Genomic DNA, 14,565 nt, shown 5'->3' on the forward strand with positions numbered 1-14,565 from the left:
AGTTCCTCTGTTATGTCACCTAGTAGGTCTAACACACCATATACAATTTATTACCTAATCCCTGGGAAACTTGGTGACAGCTTCAGATAAAAGGGAAATATGTATCCTTACAGGGGAAACTCACAGGCTTTCTTCTTGATTTGGAAAAACAGAGTTTGGGGTTTTGTGGTAACTATAATACCACTTCCTTCTTAGGAGTATCAGTATCTCCAAGTATTTTTTTTCTAATATGCACAAGCAATGTAACATCAGGAAATTCTTAGAAAACAAACCTGCATTAAAACAAAGTTACATACTGAACATTATCCTTAAAAATACTTTTTAGCATCAGAATTGAAAGAAAGGCTATGTATTACTAAGTCATTAGTAGCGGCACTAATCCTATTTGTTTCCTGAGCCACCAAATTGGCAGCTAATAGTACTACCACCCCCAGACAAGAAGAGGCTTGACAGTGCAGGCACCATGAGGTGAATTACCTGTCCAATGTAGAGAAGAGCTCTTATAGTCAAATTAAAGAAGAATCTAAGACCAATTGGCCAGGATTACAGAAAATAATACACAAAGAGTGAAAAGAAAAATTTTAAAAAGCCATGCAATAGATTTGTGGCCTCACATACCTGGCATCAAGGAACCTTGATCTTAAAATCATAACTGCTTCACAAGTGCTTTGTTTGAGCTGCATCTGAATGGAACTAAATTTTCGATGGATGATGCCCACCATTCTTTCAATCTCTTTTGGGGAAATGGGACGTGTTCTACTCTGCTCTCGGAGAAGGTTCATCACGTGTGTAGTGAATTCATTACATGCCTGTAAGGGGAAAAAAATCACTCCTTAGGAATCTGGTATTTTATATTATCACACCCAGACATTAACTCATCTGAACTTCTACCTCATTTGCAGTTGCCAATGGCATTATGCAGTAGGTAGGGAAAATGAAAACTAAGACACTTGTGAAATGGCAGTGATAGTTAGATGGGGCGCAAGAATTCTGAAACTATGAATGGCCAGGCATGCAAGGGAAGCACAGCACTCAACTGCCCTTCCCACCACCCTTGTCCCTGTTCCAAGATGAGGTTTTCCCACTGGAGGATGCTCTCTACCAACTCCTATATCTAAGTACAAATATATGTTAATTGTTAAAACTAAGCACCTCCTATTTTCTTTGGGGTTTTACATTTACTCAACAAATGTTTACTGAAGCACTATGAAGTTCAAACTCCTCCAAGAGCGATTAAGGACACATAAAGGAGCAAGATGTGGACCTGACTTTCAGTGCAATAAAATATATAAAAAATGAACTCTTAAACAAGGCAGACCATGTAAAGTATCACAGGAAAATATGAATAAGTGCTTCCTAAGTTCCAAGGAGGAAGTATTCTCATCTGGAAGCAGAGATCACTTCATGGCACAAGGGACATTAGGGCTTTAAAGAATGGGTAAGATATTTGACAGGTGGAATAAAGGTGGAAATCAAGAGGAATTCCAGGCACAAGAAAAAATCCTGGAAATCATGGTATGTAGCAAGTCCAGAGGGACAGAGAGAATATGTAAAGGAGAAGAGGGAATTCAGATTTGCACTAGCATGTAAAGGGCCTCTGATACCATGCCAATGTCCTAGTATAATTTAGCTGTGGTGTGGGCCTTATTTGTGGATATACGCCATTCCTAAAACATGGGTCAAGCAGCTCAGCTCCTCAGGGGAGGGGCAGCAGGAAAATAAGGATCAGATTTGGGTCTCAAACTTTTTAGTTAACAATCCTCAGTCCCTGTCTCTTTCAGCCCACCTATATTCTTTAGATCTATAAAACCACATAACTGGGCCTACACAGAAATCCAGTATTGCCTTGGTAAATAAAGCATCTGTCTGTATCTCTGGATAAAAAGAACATCTTCTGGCATTTTTGTTTAAAATAAAGACAGGAGATTCTGCACCTTACTGCACAATGCCCCTAGTAGGGTGAGCAGACAGAACAATCATTGATCATGGCAAGATGCATTTTGAAGGTATAATAATGTCCACTTCCCTACAGATATCCTGAACGTATAGCAAATGATGGTTTTTCTAACTGCTCATTAGAGAACTAACCTTTTAAGTACACTGGGTGTTTCAATTACTTTAAGCTTTTATGGAGCTTTTATATAAATATTTCTAAGGTGAGGTAAAATGAGTCTGGGTTACCAAAGTTTTTTTTAAATATGTTTAAGTCTTAAGAATTTTAAAGTTCCTTGTGAGTGGTGACTCTGGGATTCTTCAGAGTATAGATTTGTGCAACACACACAGTAGGCATCCAATAAACATCTATGGATTGGTGGGGTTTTGTATTAGAATTCAAGAGTAATATTGATTAATATCTGTAAATACATTATCCCTGAACCTTTGTTAGTGAAGGATTTTTAACCTGCAGTCCATGGATAGGTTTAGAATGTCCATGACTCCCTGAAATCTTACTCAAGTTGTGCACACATTTGTCTTTCCCAAGGGGACAATCTGTGGGGTTTTTGTTTGTTTTCGTTTCAGATTCTCAGCCAGTCTATAACTTTAAAAGGCTAAGAATTACTGTCCTAGGTTATGGCACAGTAAAACATAAAGGAACTTTGCAGCTCTAAAACCGGAAGTTCTTTCCATCTTTAAGGAAACCATAATAAAGAAAAGTAAATTTAAGATTTTCCCCACTATATTGTCAACTTAAACTATTTTGTGCCAAGCTGAAAATAGGTGGTCACCCTGTCAAGAAATATATGTACAGATCTTTTTTTCTCGTACAATACTTTCCCTAAAGAGATGTTCGTATAATCTCAAATTACATAATTTAATAAACACTAGCCCTCAGTTTTCTTATTAGTAAAATGAAGGAAAGTAAACTAGAACAGCAAACCGGAATCATCAAGCTCTGATATAGACTTCTATAACTAGTTCCAAAAAATGTTAATACAGTATGTTTGGGAAATGTGGGGTTAACCAAAATTTTAAATGCTTTTTTTTTTTTTTGAGGGGGGTGGGGGCAGGATTCCTCAGTACTTCCAGTATGCCAATATGCATCATAAATCTTCAAAGGAGAATGGTATATCCAACTTTTCCCAAATAAATTTGGTCACAAAACCTCTTTTCTCTAGAGCAGTGCTGTCTAAAAGAAATACATTGTGAGCCACATATGAAAAAAAATATGGGGGGTCATTTAATCTTTTTTCTACTGCACTGATTATTTTCCAAATGTGTTTTATTTTTCTCATATGAAATGCAAAATTTTTCTAGTAGCCACATTAAAAAATAAGCATCAGGTGAAATTAATTTTAATAACATATTTTATTTAACCCAATATATGAAAAATATTAACATTTCAACACATAATCAAGATCGTTAGATAACTGTTGAGATATGTTACATTCTTTTTTTCATACACTTTGAAAACCAGTATATATTTTACATTTACAGCACATCTCGGTCCAGATTAGCTAGATTTCAAGGGCTCAATAGCTACATATGACTAGTGGCAACCGTATCGGACAGCACAGCTCTACAGCATCTTGTGGACCAATGTACTAAGTAAGAAAAACTCTTTGGGAAACAGTATACTTAGTAATCTTAGATGTTTCTTTTTTATTCTTCATCACCATGCATTCACACAAACCCACAAAAAAAAGGCAGTTTCACTTAGGAATGTCCTTGATGAAGCAAGAGAAATTATTCATTTTATTACATCTCAATCCTTGACTACGACTTTAATATTCTGTGTGATAAAACGGGAAACACACCAAAAGCACTTCAATTGCTTATCAAAGGATGGTTGTCTTGAGAAAAAACACTCGTGTGATAGTTTAAGTTGTGAGCCGATGCTGTCTTTTTCATGGAACACCATTTTTATTTGAAAGCAAAATCAACAAATTATTATAATTATTCAGACTTGGGTATTTGGCAGATATTTTCTCAAAAATGAACCAAGCAAGCCTGTCACATCAAGGAAAACAGCTGACAATAGTTGTGCCAATGATGAAATTTGACTTTTCAAGTGACAATTATAATTTTGGAAAACTTGCATCCACTACCTTGAGCTTGATAGTTTCCTAGTAGACCTTCTGATTAATTTGGTGTTGATATTAATAAATATGATATTTTGATATTATATAATGTAAAGTATTAACATTAGAAGATGTACATAACTCAGTGAAACAATATTTTCCAAATGATCAAAGCATGATGTTACAAAAAAATGCATACGTAGAAGATCCATTCAAAGTGCACACTAGACCAATTTTAAAGGAATTTAAAGGATTTTTTTTTTTTTAAGGAATTCCTTTAAAGGAATTTTAAAGGATTTTAAAGGAAGGGAGTACAAAAAGTTGATATGATTTCAGACTCACTATAACTAAACTTTAAGACAATACAACTTGTCAAGTTTTGGTATAATATCAGAGAAAAGTATCCATAATTATCAGAAAGGCTATTAATATACTCCTCCCTTTTCCAATGACATCTTTGTGTGAGGCCAGGTGTTCTTCATATACTTCAACCACATGACAGGAGACTGACCGTAGAAGCACATATAACAATCCAGGTGACTTCTTTTAAGCCCAACATTAAAAAGTTTTGCAAAAATGTAAAAGCAATGCCACTCTTCTCACTAAATGTTGAGGGTTTTTTGTTTTTTTGCAAACACAGGCTTTTAAAAATATTACTGTGAATAGATAATAGTTTATTATTGTTTCTTAAATACATACTTTTATTTTTTCACAGTTTTAACTTCTATTATAATAAATGTTGATAGATATAACCCACTGAACAAAAGCTCTTAGGGGGTCTCCAATAATTTTTAAGAATTCAAGTCCTGGGCTTCCCTGGTGGCACAGTGGTTAAGAATCCGCCTGCCAATGCAGGGGACATGGGTTCGAGCCCTGGTCCGGGAAGATCCCACATGCCGCGGAGCAACTAAGCCCATGCGCCACAACTACTGAGCCTGTGCTCTAGAGCCCGCGAGCCACAACTACTGAAGCCCGCGTGCCTAGAGTCCATGCTCTGCAACAAGAGAAGCCACCGCAGTGAGAAGCCCGCGCACCGCAGTGAAGAGTAGTCCCTGCTCTCCGCAACTAGAGAAAGCTCGCGTGCAGCAACGAAGACCCAACGCAGCCAAAAATAAATAAATTAAATAAATAAATTTTTTTTAAAAAATGAATTCAAGTCCTAAGACCAAAAGTTTGAGAACTAGCTGTACTGGAGTATTTCTAATTTGCACATGTAACAATGCTAATTCCTACAAACCTAGCTCACACATTATGGTAACATATACCTATGACAGAGTGTATGTCTTGATAAATAATTCAAGACTCCTGTGTGTGATACCTGAGGGTTTTTGTTTTTTGTTTTTTGTTTGTTTGTTTCAGTTTTCCTCTGGCTCTCAGTTTTTCTCTGGCTATATTTTAATCTCTTCAGAATGAATGTTTGCCTATCGTTTCTAAGAAGCAGCCACAGGCTTGTGTGAAAAACAAGTGTTAAAAGCAAAAAGTTTCTGCATCTAAAAACTCATAATTTCCAAAAACATTTGCTGAATGTCTCACAACTTATTAAGTGAAGTCATCTATGAATGCAAATGCTGATTAGCAATTTGGCAATAGCCCAACATTCACAGAATTCACATAGCTTTTCTTTAAACCAGTAGTTCATACATGATTAATTAGAACATCTCATTTATGTAGTGTGCACTTTAGCTCATTACTCTAAGTAAAATTCGTTAAGTATTTACATTTAGATAATTAAAATCCGGGTACACCCTTAAGAAAGATGCATACACTTTAGGCAAAGTGATTTTTTTCCTTTATACCACTGAAAGTAAATTACAGCCTCATTTACAGCATCATGTGTACCAGTTTCAGAGCAGAGCACAGTACTGCCTCATCTCCGGATCCTTAAAAGATATACATTTTTTAAACATATAAGTGCAGTAAGAATGATCAAGTGATTGCAGAGTTGTTTTGACGGGCCACCCAACCACACACTAGCATCGATGCTGTTTTATAATGTAAGATGCTCACTTCAAACATTTATCATATCCTCTGTCATACCTACAAGACTATATTATTAAAATAGACATTGGAAAAAATTTTCATTGCCTTATTATTTTTCCAAGTAAAATTGTCAGTTAAGAATTTTCTGGTCAATGTTCACAATACAAATGTAGAAACAACTTGGTTATTTGGGAGATTTAGGAAAGAAGAGTTTTGATTCCTTGAATTTTCTGATTTACGAGTAATGGCAAAAACCTCTTTTTCTCTTAATCCAGCTGTTGAAAATTATCTAGGATGCATTGTTTTACATCCTAGATAATTTCTGTTTACAATGTAACAAAAATGTATGTTTTGTTTAAAACATACATTGTAATAATATAAAGTCAACAAAAAGTGTGGAATGCTTCATCTGATAAAAAATATTTTCAACCAATTCTTATTATGAGCCTTTCTCTCCTTGCCATTTGTTCCTTTCTCCTTAAAAATACAAACCAAGTAATATAATGGAGGATTTGAAATATCTGGATTTTTTATAATGTTGTTAATGATATTTGTTAGCTAGTAAAACTATATCCTCGATATCTATATGTATTTGGATTTACACTCAAAATTAGTTTTCAGGGTTTTGTTTGTTTTGTGGTGATGCTTTTTTCGGTGGTGAATTCAAGATTCAACCCCTTTCTTGCCTGTAAGTTCACATCATTGAACATAAAAATGTAAAATCAGATGGTGAGCAAGCACTTATTTTTGAGTAAGTTTTAAAATGGTTCATGATCAAATCTAAAAACTGAACTGGCCTTTTGTAACCATCTAGAGAAGCTGATTGCAGACAACAGATCATAACACTCTCTATTCTAAAAATCCACTCTTCAAAGAAAGAATAAATCTCTATTTAAAAGCTGATGATTCTCAAATTTGCAAGCATCCGTTTTCTAGATGTCTTTATGACCTTGCAAGTAACTCTAGTCCAGTATTATAGATTTTGTATTTATGTAATGCTTATTAAATCAACAAATTATTCTTGTTTTAGGATAAGAGTCAACATTGAAAGATACTTTCTAAGCCAACTAGAATGAGACCAATATACCTAAGAAACAGCTGCAAAGATGAAATATCTATCTTTTTTTTTATCGGAGTAAAGTTGGTTTACAATGTTGTGTTAGTTTCTGCTGTACAGTAAAGTGAATCAGTTATACATATACATATAACCACTCTTTTTTAGATTCTATCGTACCTCAACAAGTATCAACGTAATCACGTGGTTTATGGACCTATCTCATGAGGGCTTTGTAAGGATTATATTATATAATACACGTTAAGTTCTTTGAAGAGTCTGAAACACAATTAACACTTAATAAATGGCAGTTATTGTTGAAAATAGAAATGACAATTTTATGAAATTCATATTGTGTGTGTCATTCTGCAAGTAAGTCCCTACTCTGATTACCTAATACAGTTGTGTCTTCCCATTGCCAGAATAAATATAAACACTGCTTCCAAAGAAATTGAAAAAAAAAGAAAAGTATTCAAATATAAAACAATTCACTTCATTAATCAAGTTTGTGGTCAAAGATACATTTGGTATAAAGAGCCAATAGACTAGAAACTTGGAGAAAAAAAGGGAATACTCAAACACTCCTTCCAGCCAAGGAAAAGACGCAGCGTGAAAGCTGACAAGAAGTAAAACCCCTCTCTCGGAGCAATGAATGACAAAGTCTAGCTTGGGAAAATGAAATATAAAGTTTACATCAGGTAGTACCCTTTTACCTTTCCTGCTTTTTTTTTTTTTGCTATTAAGAAAATAGCAAAATGGGATTAGGAGTTTGTGGGTTACACAATCTCTAACGTAATAACATCAGCATTTTAAAACCTGATTAAAAAAAAAATTCTTTACAAGCAAAGGAGATCTTGCCAGCAAATATAAACACACAATGTTGAGAGCCTCAAAAAGCACAAGGCCATGCCTTTAAGTGGTTTAGGTTGCACACTCATTCTCCATTCCCCCTGCAATCCCCTGTAATCTGAAAGTCCTCTATTAGCGAAACAGTACCTAATTGGTCTTGAGCACATTGAGTGTACATGCGTGGCTCGAGTGCTTTACCTGATTTGAGGTGAATTCAAAAGACATCTGCGAACTCAGAAGGCAGGTTCCCAGATGTTTGGGGGAGGGTTGGGACCCTTACAACACTTTTGCCTTCAGCAAAAATGTATTTCAATATAACTATAGGAGATAGCTTTCAATATGTCATCTCTATTATAGCAGCTGTAAATTATGAAGTGAATTGCTTGTGTACAAGCACTTCTTCCGGGACAAGCAAAGTGGGAGAGCTGCATTAGGTATGATATATATCTTTTCTTTTTTAACTGAGAACAAATCTCTAAGTCAAATTTCATTTGCAAAAACCAATGTATCCATTTCCCTTTGGTAGAGAGGTAGAGGAAACAAGACCCTCAATTCCTTAAAACAGGCTTCCCAGGACCCTTGGCTCAAGTTCATTAGGAATTCACCTATTCTAATAGTCGGGCCTTTAATCATAAGAGCATATTTGAAAGATACAGTAAAAACATTTTTCAAAACTTGTAGCTAGTCCCATCCCATAGTTCAGGATGCCATATAAGCCTCCATTGCCTGGCTGCCTTTGGGTCTCATAATTATATGGGGATCCCGTGTATACAAAATAAAAAATTTGTTTTCCTCCTTTTAAAACAAAAAACTTGTAGCTAATCAACAAGAAGACAAAGAAGCAACCAGGTTTTCCTCCCAGCTAAAGAGGAAGGCAGTGCAACCAAGACAAAAGCATTACAACAGTTGCTGCAAGCTTTGAAAAATTATATTCCTCTTGGTTGTCAGGATCAGCAAAAGTAAAATAGTTTTGGTTTTCCTTTTAGGTGATAGTAATATTCAAGAATCTTACTTTAATGTATATTCTATGCCTAATATTTCAAAAGCATTTATAAGTGAATCTAGATGGTTCTCATTAAGAAGCACTACATCTGAGCCTATGTAATGTAAACACATGATCAAAGGACATTTTCTGGAGAAAAAAAAAAGGACAGGATTTTAAAAAACAGTACCATTCCTAAAACATACACAGAAAGCTGAGCCTTGCAGCTTGGATTTAATTTTGCTCTAACTGTAGCTCTAGTCTGCTTAGCTTTGTAAATGTGGCTGCGTTTATAAGGTACTTTAATTTACTGCAGTGGTGGTGTTTGTTAATTTTATGGCAATCTAAATCTAAACAGGCTTCAGATACATTTTCATTACAGCTTCATTGCAAAACACAGTGGAGTGAACAGCTCTAAAATTCCAATGTAGTTTATTTCTTTTAGTAAAAGACTCAACACAATTTTCTGACAACGCCTCTGCCTTAACATATATGTTCTTCCTACTTACTAATAAGCTTTCTGTCACTCAAAGTACCCATGTTCATGTACTTTTAGGAGGAAAAATATAATGTCTGTAAAGTGATTAAAATAGTTGTTTATTTTTCTATCTCTACTCTGATCCTATCCCAAATGCAATCCAACATGGGCAAATAAGAGAAAAATCAGAACGTATCTGAATTATTCGCAAACTGTAATTGTTAAAAACAAGATAAGAGACCCAAAAGGGAGTCACTTTTGCTATGCCCCAAGTTCCAGCGTCTCCTAGGAATGTAATCTTAAACCAGTCAATCTGGAACTACTGGGCCAGCACCCGTGAGGTCATCTGCCTGACGGACCCTGCCAGGACCTAAGGGAAGGCGACCTTGCCACAACGGACCCTCTTTTTGCTGGTATCACTTCCTCGTCCCGCTCTTGTCTGCCTGTAAGAGTCTTTCATTTCGTACAGCTCCTGGGAGCTCCTTTCTATGTGCTAGATGAGATGCTGTTCAATTCATGAATCGCTGAATGAAGCTAATAAGATCTTTAAAATTTACTCAGTTGTATTTTATTCTTTAACATACATAAGTAGCAGCATAATTCAATGGAAAAAGAAGGCATATTGTCAGAAACTGATTTCAAAACCTGATTCTGACACTAACTAGATGTGTGACACTGGACAAATTACTTCACCTAAGTCTCATTTTCTCATCTGTAAAATGTAAATTATAATACCACCATCTAGTTTAGAAATGCCACCCCTTCATCTCACTTAGTTCTTCGTAGCCCTTATAGTAACTCCAAAGTATATCCCTGAAAGTTCTATCCCAGATAAAGCCCTGTATCCCAAAAATTTGAAAAGAAAAGACCATCTTACGTCAACTCACTGATCCGAACAAACTTAGGAACTACAGAGAGAAGAGCAATAAAAGCCAGCTTCAAAGACAGCTCAAGAGAACTAAATGCTGCTATGTTCTTTCTAAAACAATTCGGAAGCTACAGGAGAAAATTTGTAAACTAAATTTCTGTTGAATCAGCCAACTAGTCATCATACTCTATTTGTCCGTAATACTGCATAGATTTCATATTAATATATCTATATTTTTCCTTCTGAAAGTGTTAAAAATGAGAAAGGAAATATACATTCAGTGGTTTTTTATTAGGCTACTGAACATATCTAGAAATAAGATTCATGATTACATTTTAAATGTTTGATATTTAAAACAAAAATACATACTGTAGATTAGTCTATGAAGAACTTGTGTGCACATGTGTATTTTTAAAGCAAACAAAACAAAACAAAAACCTTGGTGAAAATGACTGACGCCAGCTTCACCCAACTTCCAACAGGGCTGAAGGGAGAAAATAAGGAGGCTGGTGTGAAGAAACATGGCAGAAGATAGTAAGGAATCACCTTAATTTCTCAGCTAAAAAGATGAGCCATTTGACCCCTAATACTATAGATCTTTCCACGCAAGGTGACTCATAGTATTTATTTAGTGAGTACGTACAGATGTATTTAACATAAAGTTATGCAATTAGGGTTATACTACAAATTAGAGTCGTTTTCTACTGTTTATGCTAAGGGCAACCTTTTCAACTATGACTTATTTTGTTTACTCTCAATTATTCATATGTCAAATCAGAAAGCTCAATTTTTTTCATATATATAGACAAGACCACTTTTCCAAAATTCTTATCTGCGTATCTTCTACCAAAAATTATTCCTATGAATGAGACTAGAGATACAGTATGAGATCCCAGAAAGCCTACTCAGAAAAAAGATAACATCTTATAATATTAATTTATATTGTATTTTAACATAAAGCTACATAAATCTTTCTACCATTCCTCCAAACACACTCACCTCTGGGACAGAATCCAGCATTTTTTTAATAATACCATATCCAGAATATTAGAGAAGGCAATGAAAATAATAACATATACAACTGAAACTTTACAGGGAACTTAGAAGAAAAATCAATATTAAAACTGACCAGGGCATCACACTAAGGTGTTTGGACTTGAATAAATGCCTGACTACATAGTGAAGTATTTATGGGTGAAATGACATAATGCCTAGGACTTATTTTAAAATACTCTACCCACCCCCCCAAAAAAAAGAGTGGGGGCAAGGGAAGATAGACAAAATAAGATTGGCAAAATGCTGATAACTATTTACCTGGATGATGAGTATCTAGGCAGTTCCTTATTTTAGGTTGAACTCTATAAAACTGCCAATACACAACTGTTCATGACCTAAAAACTTGTTAATTTCATACCATTCAGCTTAATATTCTCTTTTATTTTGGGCACATTTAAACATTTCCATAATAATTATTTTTTAATTACCTTTCAGTGAGAATTCCTCAAACTAAGCAGGTTTTTAGCCTTAAACGAACTAAAATATGTTTAAAATGAACCACCAACATTTTACCTTGTCTCACTGAATCTAAGACTTACTTATTTTTCCCCACATTTTAACATCTCTGAAGTTTGGAAGCATTTTACCATCAATGGCATGTTATACTTCAATTGGGCAGTTAATTTTTTCTTGGTGGTGGTACATAACACCATGATACGGCTTAAAATCAAAGATATCTTAGATTCAAAGAAGTATAGTTAATATAATTGCTGAGAATAGCATTTTTAACCCATACTTTCTTTCTAATCAGGAATTTAGCACACAATGCCTAGTGTTCCCTGCCCCAGGAAACCTGTAATTATCTTGGGAGGTCTCCTCAGAGAGAAAGGCCAGAACCTGCTTACTTTGTGAAGTTAGCTCCCTCCCTTTAGCCTGGCATAATCCTGAAGAATTAATTCCTAGGAGGATTCTGTAGCTCACCGCATAGCAGGCAGAGCTCACTATGCAATGCTTCCCTTTACAAGTTGTTATAATAGCTATGAACGAGGCCAGTGCATAACTGTTAATGATATAGAGCTTTGACGAGCACCAAGCAGTGAGGTTAGAGGGGAAGGATGGCTGCAGGTGTGGTAGTAAGGGCATGTAAATGTGAGGAATGAGTAAAACAAGTCGATGGGATAAAATAGGTTTAGCTTCACCTCTAAAATTGCAAAGGGACTTCATTTCATGAATCCAACAATTCACTTGGATTTTTGCATTGACCTTATTTATTCTGCTCTTTCTGTTAACACCTACCCCTCACAGCCCTCAGAATTAGTTAGCGCAGTCTGTCAGAAGAGCAATAGAGGGTTTGTGTAGGACTATGAGAGTGGCGGCTGCTGACCTGTTCATATTTCTCCAGTTCTGTGTGATAGATTTGTCTGATCTGGGTCAATTTGGCTCTGTAATCTGAGTGTTCAATAGAGTTATCTGAAGAACCTCCAGAGGCTGCCGCGGCTGCAGCTGCTGCCGCCGATCCCCCACCTTTCTCAGGACCTGAAACCCCTTCTGCCAAAAGCATATTGTCCAGTCTCATTAGCTGGGGATCGGGAGGGTCCTCCTCCTGGGCTCCTCTGATGCTGAGACCTTCAAGGAAAGAGAGAGAGAGACAGAGAGAGAAGAAGCGAGAAACAGGACAAACAGTGTGAGTATTTTATTTATTTGAGTAAATGATCAAACAACATCAGTGCACTACAATTCATTCTGAGAATGTCATTGCTCGCATTTTATCAATAAGCATAAGTAAGTATGAAAATTCTTACTTCTGTGAAATTTCTAGTATGACCCTCTCTCAATATATCCCATATTGGATCCTTGGAAAAAAGTAACCCTGGCTTCTCAGAATATTCTAACAGCCAATCTTCCCAGTTTTAGATGATTTAAGCAAAAATGGAAAGGGGTAAAAAATTCAAGATTTTGAGAAAGAAAAAAAATAATTCCAAGGATATAAAACAAACTCATCAAAAGGTAGTTATTTTGTGTCTCCATACAGTTGGAAAAACAGAATTTAAAATCCCATAATTAATTCACAAGCTATATCCAAAAATTAGAATATAAACAGGATTAGATGGGCTTTTCCATCATGTAATTTCAGGGAGAGAAGAGAAATACATACATTATAAGGGTAATTGGCTATGCTTTAAAAATATATATTATTAAATGAATTTGTTAAGCAACTGCCAGCAAACTATAAAACCAGGACACTACATACAGTATTGAAAATATACCATCAACATGGCAATACAGTGCTGGCTGGACACAGTAGTCTCAATCTAATTTTGCTTTTAAATCAAGAACTTCCTAAGTGATGCCCAGTCAGCAACCTCATCTGAGTACTATAGATCACAGCTGACAATTCATAGGTTTAATCAGGTCACATAGGCTTTCTGCCAAGATGTTTTCAACAACACAGAAGACGAAGTTTTAAAATAATTATCATGGTATAAAAAGCGGTGGAGTCATGACAGCTCAAAATCAGCATTTTCATTAATGTGTAACATAATCTAAAATATCCCAGCCCAATTAACCTCCGTAAATCTGTTTAAAAGTAGGTTCCCCATACTAGTTACAAGGCATCTTGGGGAAGGGGCGGTGGGGGAGGAAGTTGGCATCTTGCAGGTCTGCATTTGGTGTCTGCCTTTTGCATCTGTGCCTGTTGTTGTTTATCCACAGTGGTGCACACTCTGCGTCTAGTGTAACTTAACATGACAGTAACATCTATAAGCTGCCAAGTACTCAACTGAGCACCAGCTCTGCGATTTTATATGCTAACCTAAAACAACCATCAATTCTTTTCAAGAACAGATTTCATTCCTAGATGCCCTGAATTATACCCACAGCATGACAGAGCTCTTGGTTGCCTTAACTCAAATGAACAACTTTAATATCCTCCCTCAAAACACTTTAAAGCTGTCACTTTCATTTAAAAATATACTTCAGAATAATTTCAACTGGGTAATAAAACTAACTCACAATAATTTAAAATTATATCTGTTGCCTGTTCAGAGGTAAATAAATAAAGTTTGAAAACCACAACATACTAAGACAATAAATTCATTTAGGGAACCAAAAAGTTAGATAACTCTCTTAAATAAGATAAAATTGGTATCAACACATTGCTGATAATTAAAGATAGAAAAACGTGTATTTGCTATTTCTTCTAGATCTAGAAGAAACTGCCAAATATTGGCTACATTAGTATTTTTAATTTAGCATCTTTGATTTTCTTCCCTTCACTTTGTTAGATGTTAAAATCTCATGGCCTAGAATCTCATGGCCTAGAATGCTTGTAGTTCCACA

General features: G+C 35.5%; 1 protein-coding gene across 3 annotated transcripts in view; it reads right to left on the bottom strand.

The window, feature by feature from the left end:
* Positions 1-14,565, bottom strand: part of PBX3 (PBX homeobox 3) — a 223,527-nt gene that overhangs the window by 53,551 nt on the left and 155,411 nt on the right. For all 3 annotated transcript variants that reach the window (XM_061199923.1, XM_061199924.1, XM_061199925.1), the window contains exons 3-4: positions 12,611-12,852; positions 619-809 (exon numbers count right to left, since the gene is read on the bottom strand). In XM_061199923.1, the coding sequence (XP_061055906.1) occupies positions 619-809; positions 12,611-12,852 (433 nt within the window). The remainder of the gene's footprint in view (positions 1-618; positions 810-12,610; positions 12,853-14,565) is intronic.

Source organism: Eubalaena glacialis, chromosome 9, assembly GCF_028564815.1.
Source record: "Eubalaena glacialis isolate mEubGla1 chromosome 9, mEubGla1.1.hap2.+ XY, whole genome shotgun sequence".
Lineage (NCBI taxonomy): Eukaryota > Metazoa > Chordata > Mammalia > Artiodactyla > Balaenidae > Eubalaena > Eubalaena glacialis.